Here is a 24638-nt window from a genome sequence, read left to right as displayed (position 1 = left end):
GGGTGGGGTTTTCCAGTGCTTTTGCTCAGCCAGAGATGGGGAAGAAACAGAACAGCTGCAGCAGAGGAGTAGATGGATACTCTTTTTTCCCTCTTGGTCCAGTTCCCTATCACACTGTAAGTAATCTCTGCTCTCATCATCAAGAATGCTTGCAATGACTGCAGAATATAACCCAGATTTTCTCCACTGGGTCCCTCTACCCTGACTTAGGTTAACATCTATATTAACCTTTCATTTCCTAGCCTCGGTTTTCAGCTTCAAGTTTGTCTGTTGTTTGGTTTGTTTGTTTGTTTTTAATTGAACCACACTGTACTCCCTATAAGCCTTGCATGTAATGAAGTAAACAGCACCACAATGCATTCCTCAACACTAGCTGAACCACTAAATAGCTGCCTGGAGTTTGAGGCTGAAGCAGCTGGGTGTTGGATTACAAACGCAAAACAAATGCCAAGGCATGGCCATAGTGTGTGCAATACATTGATGACCTACTGCACTTAAATAGCTCCTCAGAAAGCAGATCGGCCATTCAAAAGGCTTTTTTACACTTAAGAAAGAAGAGAAAGTAATTTGTGCCTATAATGCAGATTTGACAAATTTAAAGCAAATTTTTTCATGTATACAAACTACACTGGCAAGAGGGGGCAGGGGAAAAAATGCAGCCTTGCAGGGTTGGCACGCTGGGAGGGACAGCATTTCACACTTCTGAAACGTTTCCAAAGGGCGAGATCCCTCCCCACGGACGCCAGGAGCAAGACTCTTGCTAAACATGGTTGGGCAGAGGATTTCCGAGACCGATCATGGCAATTTGAGCCTCCTCAGATCCTCCTTTTTCCTGCCTAGAATACAGCAGTGCTTTTCAAAGCCCATGGAGTCCACCGCAAAAAGTCCCAGCCAAATAGCACGCATAGCATTTTAAAGCAGTGTGTGTATCAGCGTACTGCAATCTCAAGTACACTAGTAAAGCTATCCATGGAGTTAGCTGAGCCCTTCTGGGTTTTGGAAAGAGGTATGCAGGGTCTCTGACCCCATGCTCAGCAGAATGAAAAGGGTGTTTTTATTCAGTCTACAACACAAGTTAAGATAAAGCAGCTGAAGAGTAAAATTCCCCCCAAAATTATCTTTTTACCATAAGGTAACATAAGGCTGAAATACAGTTGTACCACTCCAAAATCATCACAAAAGCAAAGCAGGGAAGTTCTCACCCACAGCTTAGCAAGGTCTGGGGAGGTCACTTAACTGTGTCACCATGACCATTACTTGAGCCTCATCTCCAGGAAAATTTACAGCAGGAGGGAGGACATTGTAGCTTATCTCCCTGTTACAACACGCCTACTCAGCCACAGTCACAGCTCCCCATTGCCTTGTCTTCCCCCAAATCAGAGCGTGGCCTAGTTTAAAGCCATTGTTTAAAGCCACGTGCTGTTGGACCACAAGCAACATTTCAAAACCTCAGTTTGGTGCTGCAAAGTGAGCTGCAGGAGTTTGCACCATATAGCTGCTACTCTGCAACAAGAAAAGAATTGCCAACGCTCCCAAGTATCACGCTTTTGCTAAAAGGCATCAAAATGGAAGCAAGTCTTTGGCTAAAGCAGACTGCAAGGAACTGGAGGAAGCACTTGCAAGCTTTTCTGTAGAAAGAGTGACAAAGGGGCTAGCATCCACCTCCTCTTTTGTTTTTAAATGCTATGTTCAGTGCTGAGCAGGACCATCTCAATCTGCAAAGACTAATTCAAGTTGTTCTAAGGGAACCAAAACTTCTTTAGTATCTCAGCAGTAGATAGGATGTAACAGGCAGCATCTCACCAGTCCTGTCAACCTCTTGGTCAACTGGCTGAAGAAAGTTGCAGATTCTTGAATACAGCTCTTTAAAGTGTTTAGGGTTCTTTCCTTTGGGAGGTTGGGGAAAAGACCCCTCTTATATTCAAATATCCCTGACAGCAAGGCATTAAAGCTGGATTAATTCAGAAACTAATGGTAGCTTACCCTAGCCAGCAGTGGCAAGGCTATGTCTGGTGACCTGGCCAGATACTTTACATCAAACAACACACAAGTGCAGCAAGAAAACAGGAACAAAATTCTAAGCTGCATGTACCTGACTGAAAACCTGAGGGCTCAAGAGGTCACTCAAACTGGAAGGGGAAAACATTTAAGAAGGGTGTCGAAAAGAACATTGCCAAGAGTAGCAGCAGGCTGAAGAATGTGGCTCTGTCCATTCTGCCTAATGATAATATTCATTCCTGTGAAAGGGGGGAGATGATGCTGGGAGAATTTTTGACAATGCATCCAAAATAAAATAACTCAAAAGACACTGAGGCTGCTCTGTGCTCACTTCCCCCTCCCCCCTTCACTGCACTTGCCCCAGGTACTCGGGCAGGGAAGGAGGCTCGCAAGCCTTCCATGCACAACCATAGCCCTAAATTAAAATGATAGGATATACTCATGGGAAGGCAGAAAATTTCCAAGAAACTGGATTGGGCCCAGAAGCATTAGACTGAGGCAGACATGGACAGACCACTAGAAGAAACGGAGATGTTCAGAATTGCCAGCGTGGGTTAAGATCAGCCCAGGTCTACCTGGCCCCGATGGATCTCTCCTGCTGTCCAATGGATGCTCATCTGAGTTATCTTGATTACTGCAAGCTCTTCCTTTACTCTCTCTGCCACTGAGCTACCCATTTAGTGCAGCAGAGGAAGAGTCAGGTCATGAAAGGGGTTGGAAAGGCAAGGAAAATACTGGTACTGGAGGAAAAAAACCTGCTCCCTTCACTGTGCCCCTTCACACATGCCATTGTCTCAGGCCACCAATAGCCCGACGGAGGCAGAGAAACCAGCTACCATGAAGGAAACAACTGTCCTTTCATGCTGCAGACTTACAGCCCTCTCCTAGTGCTGAGACAGCTCAGATTTTTTAATTAAAAAGTGCAGGATTGTGCTTGTAGCAGAAGAAAGAGGGGGGCGGAATCACTACAGCAAAATACCATTTCTTTTTTGGGGCCTACTGTGTATGAAAGCCTGGCTAGTTTTGCCAACAGCTGGTCCACAACCTGCACAGTATTTCCAGAAGTGTTTCCAGCCCAATCTACTCAATTTAGCAAGAATAACTCACACGTTTCGTAACGGCAGCTGGAGAGGTTTGCAGCACTGCTGCTTTTAAACAGGAGACAAAATCTGAATGATTTTTAGGAATGTAAAAAGAGGAAAAAAAGAAATAAATGCAAGTCATGTTTCAGCTGTGATTTCAAATTAAGAGAGCACTCTCAAATGTGATCCTACCGGGACAACAAGCAGCTTTTCCACGCAGGGATTTTCACTCAATACAGTTCCTTCTAACAAGGAAAATGAGGGGTACGGAAGAGCACCCTCCAGGTGTGTGGAAGCTATCAACCCCTACTCTTCTGGGATGGCTCTGTTGAGGATCTCCAGATGTCCTTCCCTCACCCCACATCCCACCAACCATGTATTCTCATCACCCTTTGGCCCATCCCAACATCCACCTGGGATGGGATGGCTCTGTGGATATCCCAAAGGCCACAGCAGTGGTCCACCTGCTCCTGCAGTGGCCAGGCTGGACCTTGCCTTGGAGAGCAGCTACCATCCCACAGCTTGGCCAGTAGCCCGAGGACCACACGGAGCCAATGGCTGGATTACAGCACATTTTAAAAAGCACCCAGCAGGGTATCATGAAGATGAGTACTGGGCCAAGGAAAATCAGGAATGTTGGACAAGATACAACTGTAGAAGGGGACGTGAGCAGAAAGCGTAACGGCAGAGTGCCTGGCTCACTCACGGCTGCAGCAGTCTCCTCCCTACATCCTGTGGGATGGGGATCATCACATCTTTCTTTTGGCTTTTCCCACTCTCTAACTATACCCAGCAGACAGCATGATGAGAAATGCAACCGCAGCCCAGCACACTGGTGCACCAAGCGGGATGCAACATACGAGCAGCCACCACAGCTGCTAGATGTTGGGAGAAAGGGGACAACCTGAAAAGATGCTGCTGATGACAACCTGAAAAGATGACTCCTCCTGGAGACATCACACGTGCCAATCGAAAGCGAGAAAAAGGCAGACTTTCAGTAACATCTATTACCAATGACAGGCATTTAATTGCCTTAAACTTCTCTGCAGCAACCTGTTCTGCCAGTCCAAGTACCAGTAGCTGGAATAAGGACAAGGCAGGTAATGGCTCTCGCATCACGGCAGGACCACTCATATCCACTGTGTGCTGATGGCACACTCCAGCCTAGATGGTCATGGAAAGCTGAACAGCAGGCTTGAGAAACTTTCAACCTGGCACAAAGTCAACAGGAAGTTTCACAAAGCCTCAACACTAACGCCATTTTGAAAAGACAAAAAAAGCAAGCCGAGCAGCAGACTAAGCGTCCTATCAATGCTTACAAATTCTAGGCCCCACTTAAAAAAAAGATACAGTATGGAGAGGTCCTTTATCTTTTGTAACCTCTAGCTGAATGCCTCCTAAGGGGGAGATTGCATCTGCCAGAGAGCAAACAGGCTGCAGTGGTAACTCCTTCGATTTCAAAGCACAAAGCAAACTTTCAGCTTCTCCAAGAAGGAGGGCTAAAGAGAGAACAAGAATATATTGGCCCCACTTACAAGTAGGGAACATGCACCTCATCATCCATAAAACCTAAGTAGGGGGATAATAAAGGATGCTTCAATTTTGCAGAACTAATGCACATACTTAACTAGGTATACAACAGCTTCTCAACATGCTTCAAGTGAGGCACAGAAACATGTCAAGGATCTGAGCAGACTTAGACTGCCTGTGGAAGAAAAAGTCTTTATCACAGAGCAAAAAAAACAAACCTGGTTTTATAAGGCTGTAATTCACCCTGGAGATTAATAACGTCATATGGGGCTGAAGCAACTCAGAACTAGGCCCAGCATTTCCATACCAAACCTTCTCTTTCCAAATAAGCAAAATGTCAGATGGCATCAGGTGAGCCTCAAATGGGATTTCTCTTTCCCTGCCTTGACTGCTAGCCACTTACCCAGCTTACTTTGAAGAACATGTGGTAGAGATCAGCTGAGGTGAAGCCTGAAAGGACAGAGGTTACATTATTCCCTTCCCAGATGGAAGGTTTGCACATACACATGGCGACCTTTGTGTTTCACAAAACGATGATTTCTTACTTGAAAAATACAGTTTGTGTCAGCCACCACAACCACTCGATGAGGAGAGGTTGCAGTGTGCTTTGGCAGGCAAGAAACAAGAAACTGCTGCCGGGTTTTGGAGTGATATCCCTGTTACAGAAACTCCCCCCAGCTGGTTTTTGTCTTTTCTTGGCCATCATGGGGGCAGGATTTCCAAAGTCTGTACTTCTACTGAAAAATGAGGGGAATTAGTTACTCAGTCGCTTCCAGAAAGTCCATCTCTTGCACCTCAATCTGATCTTCGTTAGTGTCAGCCCCAGCCTCCAGCCCTGACTAAATGTCACCGCAACTCACCAACAGGGGTAAGCCCCATGTCTTTATAGATGGAAACAGTAAGAAAAATTTAGGTAGCTACATTTCATAAAAAGATACCAACCTGAGACTTTTAAATACCTTCCAAGCTATTTTTTTCCCTGTCTTTTCCTGGTGCCAGGGTTTTCCAAGTGGTGCTCTGGGATCCACAAGTGCCCCACTGCCAGTTTGTGTTTTCAACTGCATGTCTCACAACAAACAAGAATGTCTCATGAGAAATTCAAAGGGGCCATCAGTGCCAAGAAAGGTCAGGAACATCTCCGCTTTACTTTATGATCACTAATTCACATCCCTGGGAACCTGCAGTAACCACTGTGCAAGCCAGCCCTCAGCTATGCTTGTACCCCAGCCTGTGCCACCACCTTCCTGCACTTCCATATGCCCAAGTGCCACCTGTCCAGCCCCAAGGGACGAAAGCTAGCATGCTTTTGACAGAAGGGGTTTTGCAGAAGGACAAACAGATGCAGAGGAGATGCAGATATCAAAAGCATTAAGTCGCATGATAACCAGGATCCGGAAGCAGAAAAGGTGGAGAAACAGAAAGGTAATGGAAGCAGTGAAAGGAAGCGCCGACATGCTGCCTTGTCTCTCTTCCTCCAAATCTTCCCATTACCTTCTCCTTCCTCTCCAAATCATGTTAATGGTTGACGTTCCACTTCCTTTTCTTCCCTAGGAACTGGCCCCTCCATAGTTCCAAAACCAGGATAACAAACAAAACAAAAACCAATCAAACAAAAACCACAAACAAAACAAGCACTCCCCCCCAAACAACCAACCAACCACAGAAAAAACCACACCTTTTATACCTTACATTTTTTTAAGAGCCTTTGTGTACTGCTAAACTGTAGCATTATTTTAAACATTCATTTTCTGCCGCTAGCTCAGCTTTGACAACAGAAAGGAACTGCTCCTTTTCAGGTTCATATCTGGTAAAGAAATAACAAAGCACCAGGGAAACAAGTTATTTCCAGGCTATAAGAGTTTTCTTGGAGATGTTTTTTGGTGGGGTTTTGCTGGGGCTTTTTAAGTACCATTTAACAAAAAAAACAATAAAAAAACCCACATTACTTTCATGATGCTGACCACAACGCTTTAAGGCAGCGGGGCCTCAATAAATATTTTTACAATGAAGCCTGCAAGAAAAGATAATCCATAAGACATTTATTGGACTTTTGTTTCTTTGTAAATGTATCATGAAAGCTGAAAAGACAGAATGATTTTTTCTAGTCTAACTTCAGAAAAGTTATGGAAGAAAGATGCCTTAATATTTTACTAAGAGGAGGCTTTCTTGGGAGACTTCTCTCCGGAGCTCCCATTAACTCATTTTTGCAGCTTCTTTTATGCAACATCAACAACAATAAGTCAATTTATGGTCCAGATAAAAGGCATTTCAAAAGATGTGAGAGAAGGGAGAAGGGTTTTCAAATGGCATTACCAGTTTAATTCAGTCCAGTTACCTGCTGCTTGTTTGCAAATTAACTCCTGACAGCTCATCCTCCACCAAACAGAACAGCTGTAGCTAATGGCATCCCAGAGGGGACGGATGAGTGTCAATGCCTGTACACACAAGAAGACCCTGTAACATCTTTAAATTGCAGTCAAAATGGATCGGATCACAGAGGACACTGCCCACACCTTGTAAAAAATCGTGACAAGCATGGTCATGCTGGGAACAGGAGCTCACCCCGGGGCAGGAGATGCTCCAGCTCAGAGGGTTGGATTCAGCTCCAGTCCAGGGTCCTTGGAACATAAGGAGCAGAAGAAATATGCACAAAGAATTGCAAGCATCCACCCCCAAACTGCCACTTGGGAGAAAGGTAAGTAAAAACGTTTTATCAGCATGGTTATAAGGACTCCTGACTTCTGGCATATCATTTGGTAACTAGGACTCCAAAGAGCAAGTTGGAGAAGACTGCCCCTTCAATGAGGAAAGGGCAGGCACAGGTTTCTCAATTTCCATTTAGGTCCCTCCAGCTGTGAGGAGCAGCTGCGGTGGGGAAGGGAGGAGAATTCACTGCAAGCACAGAAGGATCAATAGGACAATCATAGCAGGATGACCTCTCTGGGGATGGAGATGCTGTGAGGGCATCCCTGTCTGCATTGCCCATCACCTCGCTCCTATCAGGCAGGAGGATGCGTCATTTGGCAGGGGCAAGGCAGGAGTGGTGGTTGCAGCCTTCCTCTCTACTGAACTGTCAAGACTGACTTCAGGCTACCCTTTCCCTGCAAACTGGAGATAAAAATCTGTTAAGATACGTAATCTATAATGGAGCCTGGCTTTCCTGGTCCACCCACCTCTGACAAGCTCAGCAACAGTGCCCGTAAAAACACCCTGACACATTCTCTGCACACACACACACGAGCAAAAAAACCATCAAGCCCAGCTAGCTGCTTTTGTTCTGACAAGTGAGAAAATGTTTCCTGAAGTCAGGACAGACAATTTCTTCCAACGAGAGAGAAAGGTGGAAAGAACACAACGAAAAAAACCAAACATGCAAGAATTAGGTGAGTTACATGAGAAGTCATAGAAGAAAAAGGTTAAAAAACAAAAAACACCCAAACCCCTACAAACCAAGGCCATATATCACTGGCCATGTTTCCCATTAGGAGAAACCTTTTGCAAACACCACAATTGAGCAGTGTGCAAGCCATGATAGACACAGGGATAAAAACGTTGAGCAACAAGAGGTACGGACAAGTCCTACGCCTTGTAGGAGGTGCCCCATCTTTCATCCTCTAGGATGTGGAGGCTGACAAACACACAGGCAACCGGAGAAAATAAAGCTGCCCTAATTGCTGGTGTTCCTGTAGCCCAGAGAAGGGATGTCATTTTGGAAGCTGCTCTAAGAATGGTTTAACTTTCTGGGGAAAATTTCATCAACTACAAATTTCTCAGGGATATCAACCACATTCTGCTCTTTGTGGAAAGCCCTAAAGGACCGGAGTTACTCACATAATCCATCCTTCAATAGGTATCTTAACCTGCAGCACTAAGAGAGCTTCTAGCAACTGGGTGGAAACACAAAAAGACAAAAAAACCCCTTTGTCTCAAGAACACATGCAATCACAAACTTCACACACTGTCATGTCCAGCTGGCAAGAGCCAAACCTGTCCCTGCAGATACGGTGGCATTAGTTCCTGTCCTGTTCTTTCTTCCCGGGATTTCACACAACACAGGGAAGAGTTAGATTTTTGTCAGCCACAAACTCATCCCTCAGTGACATTTAGAAGATATAAAACATCACCTTCTATTTAAAGAAAAATACTTTCCAGCCCTCAAGGAACAGGAAAAGCAGCACAAAAATGCAACCAATGTGCATTCTTACACCTGAAACCCCAGAAAGCAAATAAAACCAACCCAGTTATTTGCTTTCAACTCCCAATACCTAAAGCCAAGTCTGAAGGCTTTACTGTAAGGAAGAACACAACAATGAACTCATCACTTCTAACGCAGTGAAACAAATCTGCTCATTGGACCTGTCCTTCCAGCACAGTGATGGAAGGGAAGGAGCAGTAGTATTTCACACTCCCAGGTCCACGGTCTCTATCCATAATCAGCTCTCTAGTACCACCACACACTTCAGGAGAAGATCCAAGCAGATTTATAGGAAGCTGATTCTGGATTACAAGTCCCCAAGGAAATCTTCCTCCCAACATCCACAATTCAGAGGTTAATTTATACCCAATGCATAATAGACTATGTTTCTTAGAGACAATTCGTTGTCTTCAACCCCACTGCCATTGCTGCATCTGGAGGCTTGGTTTATTTTGACAGTTGTAGAGTTTATAAATACTGAAAGCAGCACTCAATTAAGGCCGGAGACAGTCAAAACTACCTTAGACCAACAGGATGCCAAATGGTAAGGCACAGTAACGAGATGACACATTCATAACCTAATGCTTTCATTAAAAAGCTGCTGTCCAGGAAAGATTGCCCCTTCACAGCAGAAAAGCTTGGTTTTCATAACTGCCCGAAGAGTAATTTTTGCACAAACCAGTGAACCCCAGAGCTTGAAGAGCACATGTATCTGTCCGGGAGCAACTGGGGAAGTACCAACCAAGGGGTTGCAAATAAAGCGGAGTGCAACCCATTTTAAATGCCACTGAGCACTTTGGCACGCACCCACACACCAACAAGCCACTAACGGTTGCACTAGCACGAGGTTGGGAGCTCACAGTAAGCAAATTCAAGGAAAAGCAGGACTGCTGAAATAAGTTGCTGGATGCCAGAAGTCCTTGAACAGAGGCTTCTTCATCCACAAGCACAAACAGTCTCTTTCCCAGTTTTTAATTGTTTTTAAAGGCATAACATGTTACTCTGATCAGAGCCACAGCATGCACACCAACCAACGGCAAAGCTAGGCATTTGTCACAGCATCTATGCTTGAGGTGAAGCCATCTACTTGCTGTATTATTAAAATAATGACAACTGTAGATATCTGCCTCCCAGCATAGGAATGCTAAAGGGATCTAGAAGTCCGCACACAAACCCCTGTCTTTGGGGATCAGGGACCACAGACTTTAACTTGCCCAAACATCACCAAGGGTGCGAGCATCACTCTCATAGAGCATGTCTCTCTGCTCTGGTCCTCATCTGAAGTTCTGCCAAAGCACAAGTACTAACTGTTATAGCTATACAAAATCAGATCTAAGTGTCCAGAAAGTAGGTAAGATCCATTTATCTATCCAACTAGAAAAATATATGCTGGTTAAGGAAAGTGCAATTGAAAAATTAAACGGTAAGCACCAGCTATGTTTTACAATACACAAGTCAGAGACACAAAAAATAAGCTTCTTGGAGTGCCAGCATCATAAGATGTAACCCAGAACACAAATAAGGGGTGAAAGAACAAAAAACCCACTTTTCTCACCCCCACAATTCTGCACCATGAACATGTGCCACAGAAACAGAAGCCTGTTCGGGGTTGTTTTGTTGTGGTTTTTGGGTTGCTCCCTCCGCCACCCCCCAAAAAAATAAGCCCTTTTGTTTGAGTTTAAAGGAAGAGAAAAGTAATGCCAACTGCTTTTTAAATTAAATTTTGGTTTCATTAAGTTTTGTTCGTTTTATGTGTTTGGGTTTTTTTAAGTTTAACAGCACAAACCAAACAAGTGGCTGCTTTTTTGAGAATGGTCTCCTCCTGGTTCTTCTCAACACAAGAAGATGAGGAGGTCAGACATCTCAGCTCTTAAAACCACTGTCACAAATGGGAACCTCCTGGGGCAAAGAACACCCCAAAAAGGGGAAGCCAGCAACTTTTCATCCACCTCATCTTTAGATGCTTCCCTTTCACAGGGTTTGTGAAGCAGGAAAAGAATGAGAAGCCGTAACACAAATTCACATTCAGAAGTACGCTTAAGAAAGCAAAGCACCAAGATTGATTAGCGTGTTCCACTGCTTTAATAAACAGCCTAATGATGACCAAATTATAGCAAAGCTCAATTGTGTAACCAAGGAGCCAAGATTTCATCCTTGATAAGGACATGGATTTCTGTCTCACAGGAGAAGACTGCAGTTCACTAACAAAGATGACCTTTTGTATTATGCCCTTCAAGGCCACAATTAGGTGGAGAAATACTGTACTAACTTGGCAACATGAGTTTTTGTACACTGTGCTAATTTTTAGCAGAATCTTGCCAAGACCATTACCATCTTCTAACAAGAAAAAAAAAAAGAAATACAAATACAAAACCCACTGCTCTCCAGACCCAAATTACTTTCCACAATTCAATGCAATTTTAATTAAGATGATTAAATTACAGCAAAAATGATTAAGATGATATCCCGCAGCAAACCACTAAAGGTATAACACCTTAATCCAGAAGAAGCTGGCATGCACATATCCATGATAAAGTATTCATGAAAAGCTAGAATTTTACACATGAACCCATTTCACATCACTCAAACAATACCTTGGGAGATATTTGTCACAAGTAAAAAAAATAGTGACATCCATCAGCAGAGCACAGTTTTTCTGAGACTACACAGAAAGAAATCTACACAGAAAAAATTGAAAAGGCTACAATTACTTTGACAATGTTTCTACAGCTCAAAGGAATTTGGGGGTTGAAATAAATGGTTTCCTTCTCCTTCTCAGGGCTCCCAAAATCAATTTAATATATAATTTTTTCTTTTTTTTTCTTTTTTTTTTTTTTTTTTGAACCAAGTTATATCAGAAATGCATGTGAAATCAGGTCACTGCAATAATCATGTACATGGTACATTTCCACTATTGCCTATTAACCAAGAGGTTTAAATGAATGAGGAAAGTCTCAGATCCATACTTCACCAGTGGAAATTATTAATATAAACATAGCGCTGCTCAGGTTTTACCCTTACCATCCAACTAGGCCTATACTCCTTTGGAGAAGGGTAAATGGTATTTGACAGGGTTCAAAAGGCAGCTACACAGAGGCATGTATCCCACTAAGACCTGGGAAAGGATCCTGCAACGGAACCCTTAGGGTTCAGGGAGCCTCTTATGGTGCTTCAGCACTGGATAAATTCAAGCCTGTGATCTTCAAGGAGTGGTAGCTTCAGCGTATTTCAAAAAAGCTGTGCCACTGCAATGAAAAAAGCTACAAACCAGCTATTTCTAGGTGCAGTCTTCCGGAAAACCTCGGCAGGGACAGAGACAAACGACAAACAATGGTGTAAGAGATTTGGAAAGAGGAGGAACGAGTGACACAGCTCTGGCTGGTGCCTCTCCCAGCCCATGCCCAGGGCATGGGACAGGATAGGGCTCAGAAATGACCATCGAGCTCAGGTGGGCACCAGATCTTTTATCCTGGAGTACAGATGTAATCCCGAATTCTCTTAGAAGTTGTGGCTGAATACACAAGAAGGTATCAAGTAACAAAGCTTTGCCTTGCTCTGGACCTCCATGACTTCTCCAAGACTGACCCATAGCACGGGGTTTTGCAGAGTTAACTGCATGCATTGTTTCCGCAACGTAGGTCCATTCCCAAAAACGTTGCTGCAGTTTGGATCAGGGACTCCTTTGGAGCTCTTGACACTAGCTGTTAGCTTTCAAAATGAAGGCGGGGGGGAGGGGTGGTGCGATCTCTAAATAATAAGAGAAAAGAAGAAAAGAGTTCTGTATGCTGCAGAGAGCTATTAACAGCCATGCAGAGTCACCCAACTGCTCCCAGATTCAGGACACAAAAACCCTGAAGAGCTTTTTAAAGACAAGGGCATTACTGAAACTTGGAGTTTTGGGGGTTTTTAACAATAACTTTGAATGCCCAGTTAAGGTCTATTTTCCTCCCAACAGTAATCAGTCTGATATGACATGAGGTGAGACCCAGTCCAGGTGAGAGGTTAACTTTGTATTTTTCTTTAACGGATGAAGAAAAGTCTAACTGGAGAAAGATAAAATTCCAACATAAATCCTCCACCGAGGCTGCTATGAAATAACTCTTTTGTTTAATTATTATGAGTTGGATCGGCAAACACTAGATCCCGATGGACAGAGAGCAGCTGTTACTATAACAGAAAGACATTCATCTTCCCTTCTCAGGACACTGAAACTCTATCAACAATGCCTGTAAAAGGACCCTTTCCTCCCCCCCCCCCCCCGACCCCCAGTTTTTGCCTGGCTGTCATATTTTTAGCAGTCTTTATCTTGTCGTATTGCACTTCAACATTTTGTACATTAGCTGGTTCAAAATCATATCCAGGCACAAAAGCATTAGGGACATTAACAGGGCAATTCTCGAGTGCAGGCTGCAAGAATGGCATGTCCCTCACTCGAGGTTTCTTCTTTCATCAGCAATTCATTGACAAGGAGCCTATAGACACAGTTACACGGCCAGATACACTTGCATCTCACTTATCTAACAGAGTAGGAGTGATCTCATTTACCTTTGGGGCTTACAGTTACCTTGGAAGGGCTTCTTTTAGCTGTTATTTACATAATAAATAGCCAATCTGTACAGGAGTGCATGGGAAAGGAAATTCTATTACTACTACTACTACTAATAATAATAAAGGTTTCTCACGTTTGCTTTTAACAGCACTAACTCTGTCCCATTAGACAACAGAAGCAGCTATCTAAGGAAAATTATCTATAGCCATAAAAATTATCTGTAAAAGACTTCCCCAGTTATCTCAGGTACAATATAAATGCGAAAATACCCCCCAGGAACGGGCACATCGAGCCAGATTCCCTGCCAATACAAACAGGCACCATGCCAGGGCTTCAGCCAGGCAACAGCCGCAGGGATACACACTTGCATGGACCGTACGTTCAGTAGGGTTTGGAGGTTTTTGTGTTTTCTTTTTGCTTTGGTATGGTTTGGGGGGGGTTGGTTTGTTTGGGGCTTTTTTTCATCCATCACCGTCAAAACTCAGGAAGAATGAGCTTTGTGCCACCAAGCTGCACCCACGAAGGGAGCTGCCCAGCAACAGCAAGCGTGCCCATCAGAAATGCTCCATCAGGCTTTGCTTTTCTTTATCGCCTGCATAAAGAAGCCTGGAAATCAAGAACGGAGGGCCACCATGTTGCTTCAAAGACTCCAAAAGGTGATTAAAATCCACATGGGAATTTCTTGCTATAACCAAGGGTGCCAAGCCTGCCCTTTCTACAGACCTCTGCTTTCCACTTCCACTTTAAAAAAGATGTTCCAGGACTCTGAGGAAGGGACAAAGGTCTGTCGCAACAGTGAGGTAGTAGAACAAGAGCAACCAGGTAAAAATGTTCATCTCCATAAGTTTTAGTTTGTTGTGAGGTTTTTTATTTGTTTTGTTTGGGGTCTTTTTGTTTGTTTTGTTGATTTTTTTGCTTGCTTGCTTGCTTGAAAGAGGATTTGTCTCCAAAATACTTCAAAGGAAGCCAAAAGCATGGAAGGGGCAGCTCTGCGGCAGGGCACACCTGTGACAGCATCCCTACCTGAGGGTCCACGTGCAGCGTTTCAGCCAGAGACGCTGCGGTTCTGTTGTAATCACTGGAGTCAAGCATTCACAACTCCTTGCCTGCCAGCAGCCAGGGCCAACATCTCAGCAAGGCACTGCCAAGCATTAAATACACCATCCTCTTCTCCTTCTTGTTGTGCGAAGCTTTATCCCCTATGCATCTCAGGTTCCTTAAGTAAACAGGAATTTCACAGCAGGGAACTGCTATGTCAGCAACAGTGCCTATCATCACTACCCCAAACTCAATTTTTAGAAGCTAAGCAGGTGAGCGTTAACCCGGTACAACTGTAATAGGTATCTGGGAAAATGCCTTGCCCCAGGCCTAAGAATGTGCTTTAGCAGAGACTTCCCTATAAAAATAAAAGTGTCTGGTATGCCGTGGGTGCACGTGAAAGCAAGGAATTCCGAGTTCAAACTTTTGTGCACCCGAGAGCTACCCAATAGCCACCGAGCTGTAACTGGATACTCCCACTATGAACGCCCAAGGACAACTGAATTTCTCAGCCTGCACATATATAGAGGAATTAGCATTCTTAACCCATTAATTACGCTCAGGAACTAAAGTGGCAATACAAAACCCTCTGTGTTTTGGTTGTCATACTGGAGAAAGAAAAATAAAGAATTGGAGAAACAAGCGAGCTGAGCACCCACAGGTTGCATTGCCACGTCTCAGCCATCTCAAGAATGAACTTGCCAGAACAAGGCTACTACCAAGATAACCACAAATCTGCACTTTGCTGAGCAGCAGCATCTCATGTCAATCATAGCTGCCCTCTGTTGAGCACAGGGACTTGGGCAAATCTGCACAGTAACATACAGGTCTGAAGCAAAGCAAACGCCTACTTGCACTTGAGCATCTACAGAGCTCACAAGCTCCTCCAAGATCAGTACCATAGTCTCCTTACAACTTTAATAGTGTACAGCTCAGCTTGCTGCCTCAGAGAAAAGCCTGAATATCAGCTGTGCAAAATCTGAAAGCCCCCCTTTCCCAGAAAAAGGAGTATCAATGGCAAACAGGGCAACTGGAAAGGGGAGTTTTCAGATAGCTCAGCCAAACTGCACCAACAACCACCAGCTCACAGAAGCAGGCCAGAGACTGTAAAACATGGGAAGAGCATTAAAAAGGTTTAAAAAGCCCGAAATGCCCTCGTTTTATGAAATCCTTTTTAAAAGTCACAAGATAGAGCTTGATTGAACATTTCTTCACTTCAGACCCACAGCTGCATTCCTTCCTCCCCAGGAATTCAAAACTGTCTGCAGAGGTAAATTATGTATAAGCAATATATTCCTAAAAGCCAAATTAAAAAAGCTGCACACATTACACAAGGCCTCTTAAATACATAATGTCACAGGAAAGAAGGGTTAGCCAACTAGATTGACCATTTGATAGATCAGGCACAAATGGAGCTAACTTCATCCCTCTCATCCACTCAAAGGCTTATAATCTCACACCTTGAAGCAATAAATTAGGAAGAAGCACTACACTAGCACTACAGGCACCACAATGAAAATTTAAACTTCTACTGCTAGTTAGAAAACAAGTTCTAGAATGGGAAAAGCTTTAAATAAAAGGTATATAGTCACAGTACTAAGACACTAGAGAGTAGCATCAGCTACCACAGACTTAAAAATCACAACTTTTGCCGCTGTGGGTTTGGGACTCATTCAGCACAGGCTCAGGATTTTGAATCAGTCTGGAAAGTGCCAGAGACACACTCATCTCTCCATTCCATTGCCAGCTTTACTGGAGGATTAAGGCACACCCTCTGCTCTTCTTCTGCTACTACATAATGGTACATATTAGACAAGAAGAGTTGAGTTCAAAATCCACATCTTAATTTGCACGAGTATCCACTTAGATTAATGTAGCTCACACTGTAAAGCATTGCATCCTTTCATGAATGCGCTTTATTCTCTTTAAATAAACAGGATGGAATCTCATATAGATCTATCAGTATGAGACCAAGACAGAAGAAATAAAACAAAATTATACCTCTGGTTTCATAAATATACCAGGACATTCCATTTTTCTCAGCCAATTTCATTCCAGGTGAACAACAAAGGATATTGTGGTGGTCAGAAATCCAGCTGTGGACCCAAGAGGATGGGGAGCAACACTCCTGCCACTGACTCTCAAGATCTCAGTGAAATGCCTGCCATAGAAGTGGTAGGAATACCTGATAAACTTTTATTATATCCCATAAATTATGTACTATAGGGGCAGGATGCAGACATCCACAGATACAAGTTTTACGTCTAACAACTCCTGTGCAAACATTTTAACAGGCTCATTTCAGCTCCTTAATACACCCTTGCTTCCCAAACTCATCAGTGAGCTTCAAGTCCAGGCTGCCTCCTGCTCAGTGCCTGCAAGGCAGCCCTGCCTACACCCAGCCCCATGCCTTCCTCCAAGCAACCTCTTGCTCGCAGGACTCTCCTCCAATACAAAACCAAATCTGTGATGAAACAGCACAGCAAGCTGGAAATTGCAGAATTATTAACGAGAAACGGGTAATTCACATCTTCCTCCAGCAACAGAGTCACTCCTTCCATTGTGTTTCTTCTCTTTAAATTTACAAACCTGTGTGCATGAGCCAGTCCCTGTTTGCGGGCAACCCAACCTAAGAGGAGAGAATCTTCTCCAAGAGCCTGGAGACCTCCAAAAGTCACCAAAAGAAAATAAATGCAAATCACATAAGGTGGCCAGAGCACACCACCAGGTCAAAGCCTGATCTCACCTGATACAGAAACACTTCCTCATGCAGCTTACATTTTTGGTACAGGTACAAAATGCTTGGTGTGACCTTGGGTGAGCCACTTGACAATGCAGCAGGGAATACTTGCAGACAGTAATGTTTTCTCATACTTGGCCCCTCTGCTCAGTGTTTCTGGGGCAGGGACCTTCCCTTGACACAAACAGCACTTTCCGAAAGAGAAGCGGCATTTTTCGAAGCATCTAGACATCAGTAACATTTTTTTCTTAAGTAGCATGATGGACCAATGCCACATGCAATAACATAATCAGGGAGACAAGACTCAAATACTGGCAAAATAAGAGGCACTTGTGAGCTAGAGGGAAGCATATTATTATTTTCAGTGTACACTGACAATTGCTGCTCTTAACTTCTAGTTTGAATTGAAGCTATACTGTAGTAAAGGAGGAAGATGACAGAGTGAAAAAGAACATGAAATTGGTGAAAAAGGCCAATGGTTGTATTTAAATCTAAGCATAAAATGTGCTGAGTCTGCAGAATGCTGGCAGAGTGTTTCATCTTTAATTTACTTCTCTGCCCCTCTGACTTCAGTGGCTCCAACAAAACTTACATGGAAGATTTGGGAGAGGGAATTTATGTACATTATTTTTAATATACCTTAAAGGAGCAAATGACTAAAGGGATACAAAATTATTTCAGAATGAAGTAATAATGAAGAGATTAGACATTAGTTGATCCTCAATGGTTAATGGAGGGGAAAGGCAGGGGAGAGGAGAGCTTATACTAGTGAATGCTGCGGTCACAAACACCTCTCTTACACATCCAGTTTCACTGATGTGAAAATCCCCACGTGAAGGAACAGGCGAAAAAAGAGCTTAAGTGGGAACAGGGTGCAGAATGCCAAGCGCTACACTGAATAATTCAGATCCAGGCAGTGGTATTGGCCAGGCAAAAAAAAAAAAAATCACACACCCCTGCTAGTTTTAAAATCAAAGGCCAAGGAAGGATAAAAGGGAAAGACAACACCTCTTTAAAGCAGAGATTACTCTCTGCAGTTCCCATTCCCCAACTTCCCATAATGTTTTATTACAGCAAGAGCACTGGAGCTGGGGTATCACAGTAGTGCTGAGGCATGGCACCATGTTATCCACAGCTGACCAAAAGCCTGGATAACACTGATGCCTTTTTGACAGCACTCCTTCAGCCCAACAGCAAGAGAAAGCCAACTCTGAAGCAGGTACTGACCCAACAAAACCAAACTGACTTTGAGAAAGTTGCCTTTAAAAGACTTTTCCAGCACATAAGCAGTTCTTCAGTCACTGAAGCTTAATGCAAGACCCCATTAGGGCTTTCACTTGGGTCTATGTTACCACTGAACTCAACCAGTTTCTCTCCCCTGCCTTTGCCCTTCCCAATCACGGCAATGCTTCTTCAGCACCGGCCAACGGAGCTGCATACACAGATTACCAGGTGAGGGATGGGAAGCACCATAAGGAGAGGCCATGCGCCTGGTACAAGATACAGTATTCCCTGAAAAACGGGCATCCAGCAGATTACCTTGCCTTGGTCATGCACATCTAGAAGCAGGCAAGTTATCAGGTTGCTTCCACAATTTTCAGACTACAGCTACTGCATTAAGCTTGAAATAACCGCCCTGGGTGCGTTTGGTAGAAAGATGTTACATATACTGGGGCTTGAAAGATGCAGTGCTACTAAAATCCCATTTGACCAATCTAGTGCAGCTCCACATGGTCAACTACTACTAACATTAAATTTTAGAAATGCTTCTTGAAGTAGGCCCTGATATTTGACAGCCAAAACACCTTCCCTTACAAAGCCCAAAAGTGGCGTAACTTTGACTCCTATTTATTTTACCTTTAAGGTATCCTGGCTGTCTAGGAACAAGCACCATGTGGACAAGGCACACAATTACACCTTTGCTGGATGCCCCCCCTCAAACCATCTCTTGCATTGACCTTCTTCACTCTTGATAAATTAAGATAGACATCCCTTGGTTCCTTTCACAACTGCAACGCTTTTGCAGAGGAACCCAACCCTTGGACAGGCACTATGCAAATCACAGCAGCGGGATTCCTAGGCTGGTCTCATCATTCCATTACCAACACTCCAAAACGTGCCCCTCTCAGCCCAGATGATAGGCTGCCCTTCCATTTCAGCCTGTGTGCCAGTCCTGCTTCCCAGAACTGGTGAAGTAAGGGAACCCCTCTAGGTGAGCTGCAAAGTGAGGAGTGCATGCGTGGTGGGGAAGGGGAGGGAAACAGTGGGAGGGAGAGAACAGAACAAAATAAAAATAAAAAAATAAATAAAATAAAAATTAAAAAAAAAAAAAAAAAGGAAGGAAGGAAAGAAAGAAAAAAGTGAGGCTGGCCTGTTTCTTTCTTCTCTACCATCTATTCAGTGGCAGCAGGGGAGGTCTACAACTGTTGTGTCACGTAAAGCACAAAAAAACCTGACAAGCGTGTTTTAGCTGATGGAGACCAGAGTGGACAGGAGGCTGGTGACAGCTCAAATGCAGGGAGTAAGAGACCTCCACTTTAATTGCCTGTTTCTTACTATCTCATCAAACCAGCAGGAGCATTAGAGCCTGGATGGGCTGCTCAAAACCACAAGAAATGGCAGAAATTTCAGTGTGTAAATACTTCAGCTAACTACCCGGGCTGACAGAGATTCTCACTCCTATTCAGGGATACTGAATTTTTAACCCTGCCTGATCCACAAAAGCCTATACCAAAGGGAACATGCAGATGATGCTTTGAAATGGTGAAGGGAGGGAGGGGGGAAAGGGAAGTTAAACCACAGGCTGGGCAGGACCTAGAGAGGTGTTTATAAATAAAGCCACTAAAAATAATACACTGCACACTCGCATCTCTAACATAGCATTTTCTTCTCCACAGAACTGTGACAATGGTTATCTCAGTGGTATAATTATCTAGATTTGATGACAGATTAAAAAAATATATCTCTCAAACACCTGTTCAAGAGTTCTGTGTTTTTAAAGGCCATTGCCATTAACCTTGGGCCATGCACTTCATTGTGTTTAATTAGCAAGCTAATGAAGCCAGTTTTATTCCCCTTCTCAAGCACAAGAGGATAAATACAAGACAGCGAAAGAGGAGACCAGATCCATTTGCAGCACAGTTCATTGCTGCATGGCATTACTTAAACTTGCACCAAAATAAAAGTAATGCAGAGGCTCGGGAAAACGTGTTAGCAATGCATTCTGCAAGACAAATGCTTTTACACCTTCTGTATTTTCTAAAGCTCATAGATTAAAACATGATTTCTGAACATTTGGGCTGCAGAAAAATTTGCAAACAAAGGGCTAAAAATGAACATAATGTTTTCCTCAATGAATCCTCAGTATTCCAAAAATTAAGCATAACAGATTTCTTTCTTTCTTTTTGTTTTGTTTTTTTTTTTCCTGCAAAGAACAGCAGCCCGTGCTTGCTTTGTTACAGCCAACCAAGGTAGCGATGAGAGAAGCATCAACAATGGAGGTCAAGCGATTTTCGAAAAGCCCACCACTTTCTCGGAGTCCTAACATGTACACACACACACAAAAGACATACTCCAAGCAAAGCCGGGTGCTACGAATCCCAGCAACACATTGCAACTGTGGGTATCTGAGGTTGTTTATTTTTTTCCCCTGACTGAAGAGCTTTAGGAAAAACTGGACAATGAAGATCACGTTGATAAATACTCTTAAATAAAGGCTTTAAAAGACAGTGAGGGATTTACAGAATTGCTAATGCACTGACTTAACGATTCCAGGGGACCTTTCCAAATAAACAGAATTATATTCATTTTCTAGGGTTTCTTTATTCGGTTTTCATGGGGGGAGAAAAAGTCAGCATAGTTATGCCCTATCACATTATCCTTTTCGTAACATGATACATTTAAGAAGCTTTCAGGGTTAATTTTTTTAACGCAATAGCTTTTTCTCCTCCAACTTCCATTTCTACCACTATATGTACACAGCCATAGGATCGGGTTAAAAAACAAAACCAGACCAAACAAAAACCCAACCCCACACCCAAAACAAAAACAAAATAACAAAACAAAACAAAAAAACCCAACCCGGAAGCCATCTCTTCTATTGAATCACCCGAGATAAAAGGATTCCAAGATATATGGAAAGAAAATACATTGACCATAAATCTCCTTTATGCACATAATAGAATTTTCCAGCCAAGAGAGCTGTTGTGATGATAGCAACGGCGAGCACCACGAATACTGATGGCACACACGCACACACACACCCCGCCTGCTTCTTCCAAAATACCTGCTCTCCCTCAGCACTGCTATGTAAATACAAGCCCGCACAACCCCCTTTCCAACACACGGAAACAAAGCTACGTACAAGTGTCCCAGCGATCAGATAAAAAAGCCCAAGCTGGCTTTGCTCACCATCAAATTAATTTTTTTTTAATTTATTTTTATTGCCCGCTCCCTTTCCATTGCCTTCCCCTCCCCGCCTCACACTTTTGGTGTGACTTAAAAAATAATTAAGCGATGGCAGTGTTTATAATGCCAAAGGCAGGCGGTGGCAGTGCATATTTAATGGGCAGTCGGAACAAAGGAAGCCCGGCTGCAGGAGCGCCCTGGGGCCAGCCCTGCCACCGCCCCCCCCGGGAAGCCCCTTCCCTGGGCCGGGGGACACGGACACGCGGGGAACCCCTCCCACTCCCACCCACTCTGCAATACAATGAAGCCGCGATGGCAAAGCCGCCGGGAACTCCCCGGCTGCCCATCGCGGAGCAGCGAAAGGGCACGGCTGCAGCATCGCCGCCTCCCACACCCTGCCCCCGAGAAACCCTTGGTCACAAGCAGCACCCCTCCCTGGCCACAAACAGCCCCCCTCCACCCCACAAATCCAACCACCACCCCCTCGCCCCGGGCTGTGAAATGGAGGTACCGAAACAAGTCACTGCGGAGAGCCGGGGAGGGGGGCTCAACCCCGGAGGGGGGTGTCAAGGGGTCGTGGGTGACCAGCAAGGGGGGGACGCGGGGAGGGCAAAATTGCTGCCGCCGCGGTTTGTCCTGGGGAATGTGCATCAACAATAAAAAGGAATAGAGGAAAAAATAATAATTACAAAAATAAAAATAAGGAAGGAAAGTGGGGAGCGCAGGGATTTCAAGCGTGCCCGCGTTTTCAGTGCTGGGGAGGGAAACAGGGGTTCTGACCTCTCCCTCCCTCCCCCCCCCCGGCAAGGGCTGCGGGATGGGGCACCCCATGGAGAACCCACCCCGGAGCGCTGCCTGGGGCTCCCATAGCTCCCCTGGCAGTGCGCGGGCTTTCGGCTAACTTCCACCCCGCGCCCCCCAGCAAAACGCGCACCCCGCAGGTTGGAGCCTAAGTTTGGAGGCCAATCCAGTTCCACAAAATAAATGGGATGCAAAAACACTAAACAAACACAACCCCGTCACAAAAGCCCCCTCCCGGGGGATGCTCCCCCAGGCACCCCCTTCCCGCCCCGCACACCCCCTTTATCCCAACTTTCTCCCAGCTCCCCCCAGCGCCAGCCAGCCCCAAACGGCTCGTTTCGCGCTAACAGGCAAACCCCGGCGGGACCGCGATAGCCTGGGGGGCTGTGAGGGAGCCGGGCGGGGGTGTCCTCCGAGGACCACGGGGGGACTTCTCTCCACCTCCCTTGAGTTACACACCCGCAGCCCGGCAGAAGCGAGCGCACACATGGCTACTACCTGAGCGGCCCCACACCATTTCGGAGCAACCCCCAGGTCTCCTTCCGCTGCTCCCAACTTCTATACCCCACACATACACACACATACGACCCCCGCAACCTCTCCGGCTCCCCCCCCAGCCCCACTCCGGCAGCACCCGCCCAGAAGTAAATGCCCGTTTTTGTAAAGTTTCCTCGATATCGCGCCGTGTTTACATTGCCATTAATTCCCACAGGCTGCCTGAAGGGAACAAAAAGCAGCAGCACGGGAAGGCTCGTCCTGCGAGCAGGGAGAAAACGGAGGGGGGGAGTGAGGGGGTGAAAAGCAAAAAGAAAGAAAGAAAACCAAACAACCCCCCCAATAATAATAAAGCAAATGAAGCAGACGACAGCGGTGGGGCTATTCCCCGGTTCGCAGGCTCGCTGGTTGCTCTGCTCTGTGTCGGAGGGTGGCTGCAAATAATTGCACGGCCCATTCAATTCTGCATTTGGAGAGGCGACCGTAAGCCCGAGCGGGAGGTAAACACACCGAAATGCACTTACCTGCACAGAAAGTTCCACAAAGCAAGGCGAAAGTCAGCCACGAAGCAATCATATTCCTTTACTTTTTTTTTTTTTTTTCCTCCTCCTCGTGTGCCGCTCTATCCCCAAGGGAAGCAAAAATAAAAATACGAAGATCGAGAGAGTGAAAGAAGGGGGGAGACGCGAGGCTCTGCCCGCGCTCTCTCGCGCTTAAAAAAGAAAGAAAAAAAAGAAAAAAAAAAGAAAAGAAAAGAAAAAAGAAGCAAAAATCCTGGGGGAGGGGGGAGGGACGGGGGGGGAGGGAGAGAGAGAAAAAAAAAAAATCGGATTTAATTCCTTCGCAGTTGCAAAATGTATCCAGTGGAGAGGAACAGCCCCGGACGGTTCGACCTGCTCCTGCCTGGCCCCGGCTTTCCCTCCGAGCTTTCCAAGAGTTTCTTTCCCTGGGCTTTTGTGCTGAGAGCTCGGCGTGCACCACACACTGACTCCCCCCCTCGCCTCCCCTCACCCCCTTCTTCTTCTCCTCCTCCTCCTCCTCTTCCTCCTCCTCCCGGCCCAGCCCCTCCGGCTCCCCCAGCACTACGGGCGAGCGCACACGCGCGCACACCCCCTGCCTCTCTCCGTCCCCGTGGCGGTGCACGCGCAGCCCCCCGTGCAATGCACGCGCAGCGCCCCGTGCAAAGGCGCGCGCGATCTCCGCGCGCGCGCGCTCACAACACGCGCACACACACGCGCCCGCTCCGCTTCCCCGCGCAACGCACACGCGCTCCCGGCGCCGGCAGCAAGCGGGGCGGCAAGCGGCAGCGGCGGGACTTTGACAGGTGACCGGACCCGCGTCCAGCGCGGGCGCGGAGCGGCAGGCAAGAGCCCGCGGAGGAGCCGCGCAGCGCCGGCAGCGTGGTGGTGGTGGTGGTGGTGATGGGGAGGGGTGGGGGCGGTGGCGGCGGGCCGCGGCATCGCGGGCTGCGCGGAGAGCGGAGCGACGGGGTGGCGGGCGCGGGGCTGGGCCGGGAGTTGCCATGTAAAGGGGGGGGGATAAAAGGAAAGGAAGGAAAAGAAGAAGCAGCTGGGGGGAAATGGGAGGTTTGTTGTGTTTTGTTGTTGTTGTTGGAGGGGTTTTTTAATAATTAAAAAAAAAAAAAAAAAAAAAGCTGAACCGGTTCCAAAATGGCTTCTAAAAAAAGGGAGAAGCCAAAGCGGAGCCAGCGGGGAAACCCGGATGTTTGATACAAAGAGGCTGGAGCGGGGCGGAGCGGCGCGGGGGCTCCGCGGCCGCTGAGTGGGGAGAAGCGCTGCCCGT

General features: G+C 45.6%; 1 protein-coding gene across 1 annotated transcript in view; it reads right to left on the bottom strand.

Moving 5' to 3' along the window:
- ACVR2B (activin A receptor type 2B) overlaps positions 1-24075 on the bottom strand; it is a 97895-nt gene extending 73820 nt beyond the window's left edge. The window contains exon 1 of the mRNA XM_080610657.1: positions 23360-24075. Within this exon, the coding sequence (XP_080466783.1) occupies positions 23360-23411 (52 nt within the window). The 5' untranslated portion in view covers positions 23412-24075. The remainder of the gene's footprint in view (positions 1-23359) is intronic.
- Positions 24076-24638: the final 563 nt, after the last annotated feature.

Source organism: Psittacula echo, assembly GCF_963264785.1.
Source record: "Psittacula echo genome assembly, chromosome: 2".
Lineage (NCBI taxonomy): Eukaryota > Metazoa > Chordata > Aves > Psittaciformes > Psittacidae > Psittacula > Psittacula echo.
Note: the sequence above shows the minus strand (reverse complement) of the source record. Positions and strands in the feature narration are given on the sequence as shown.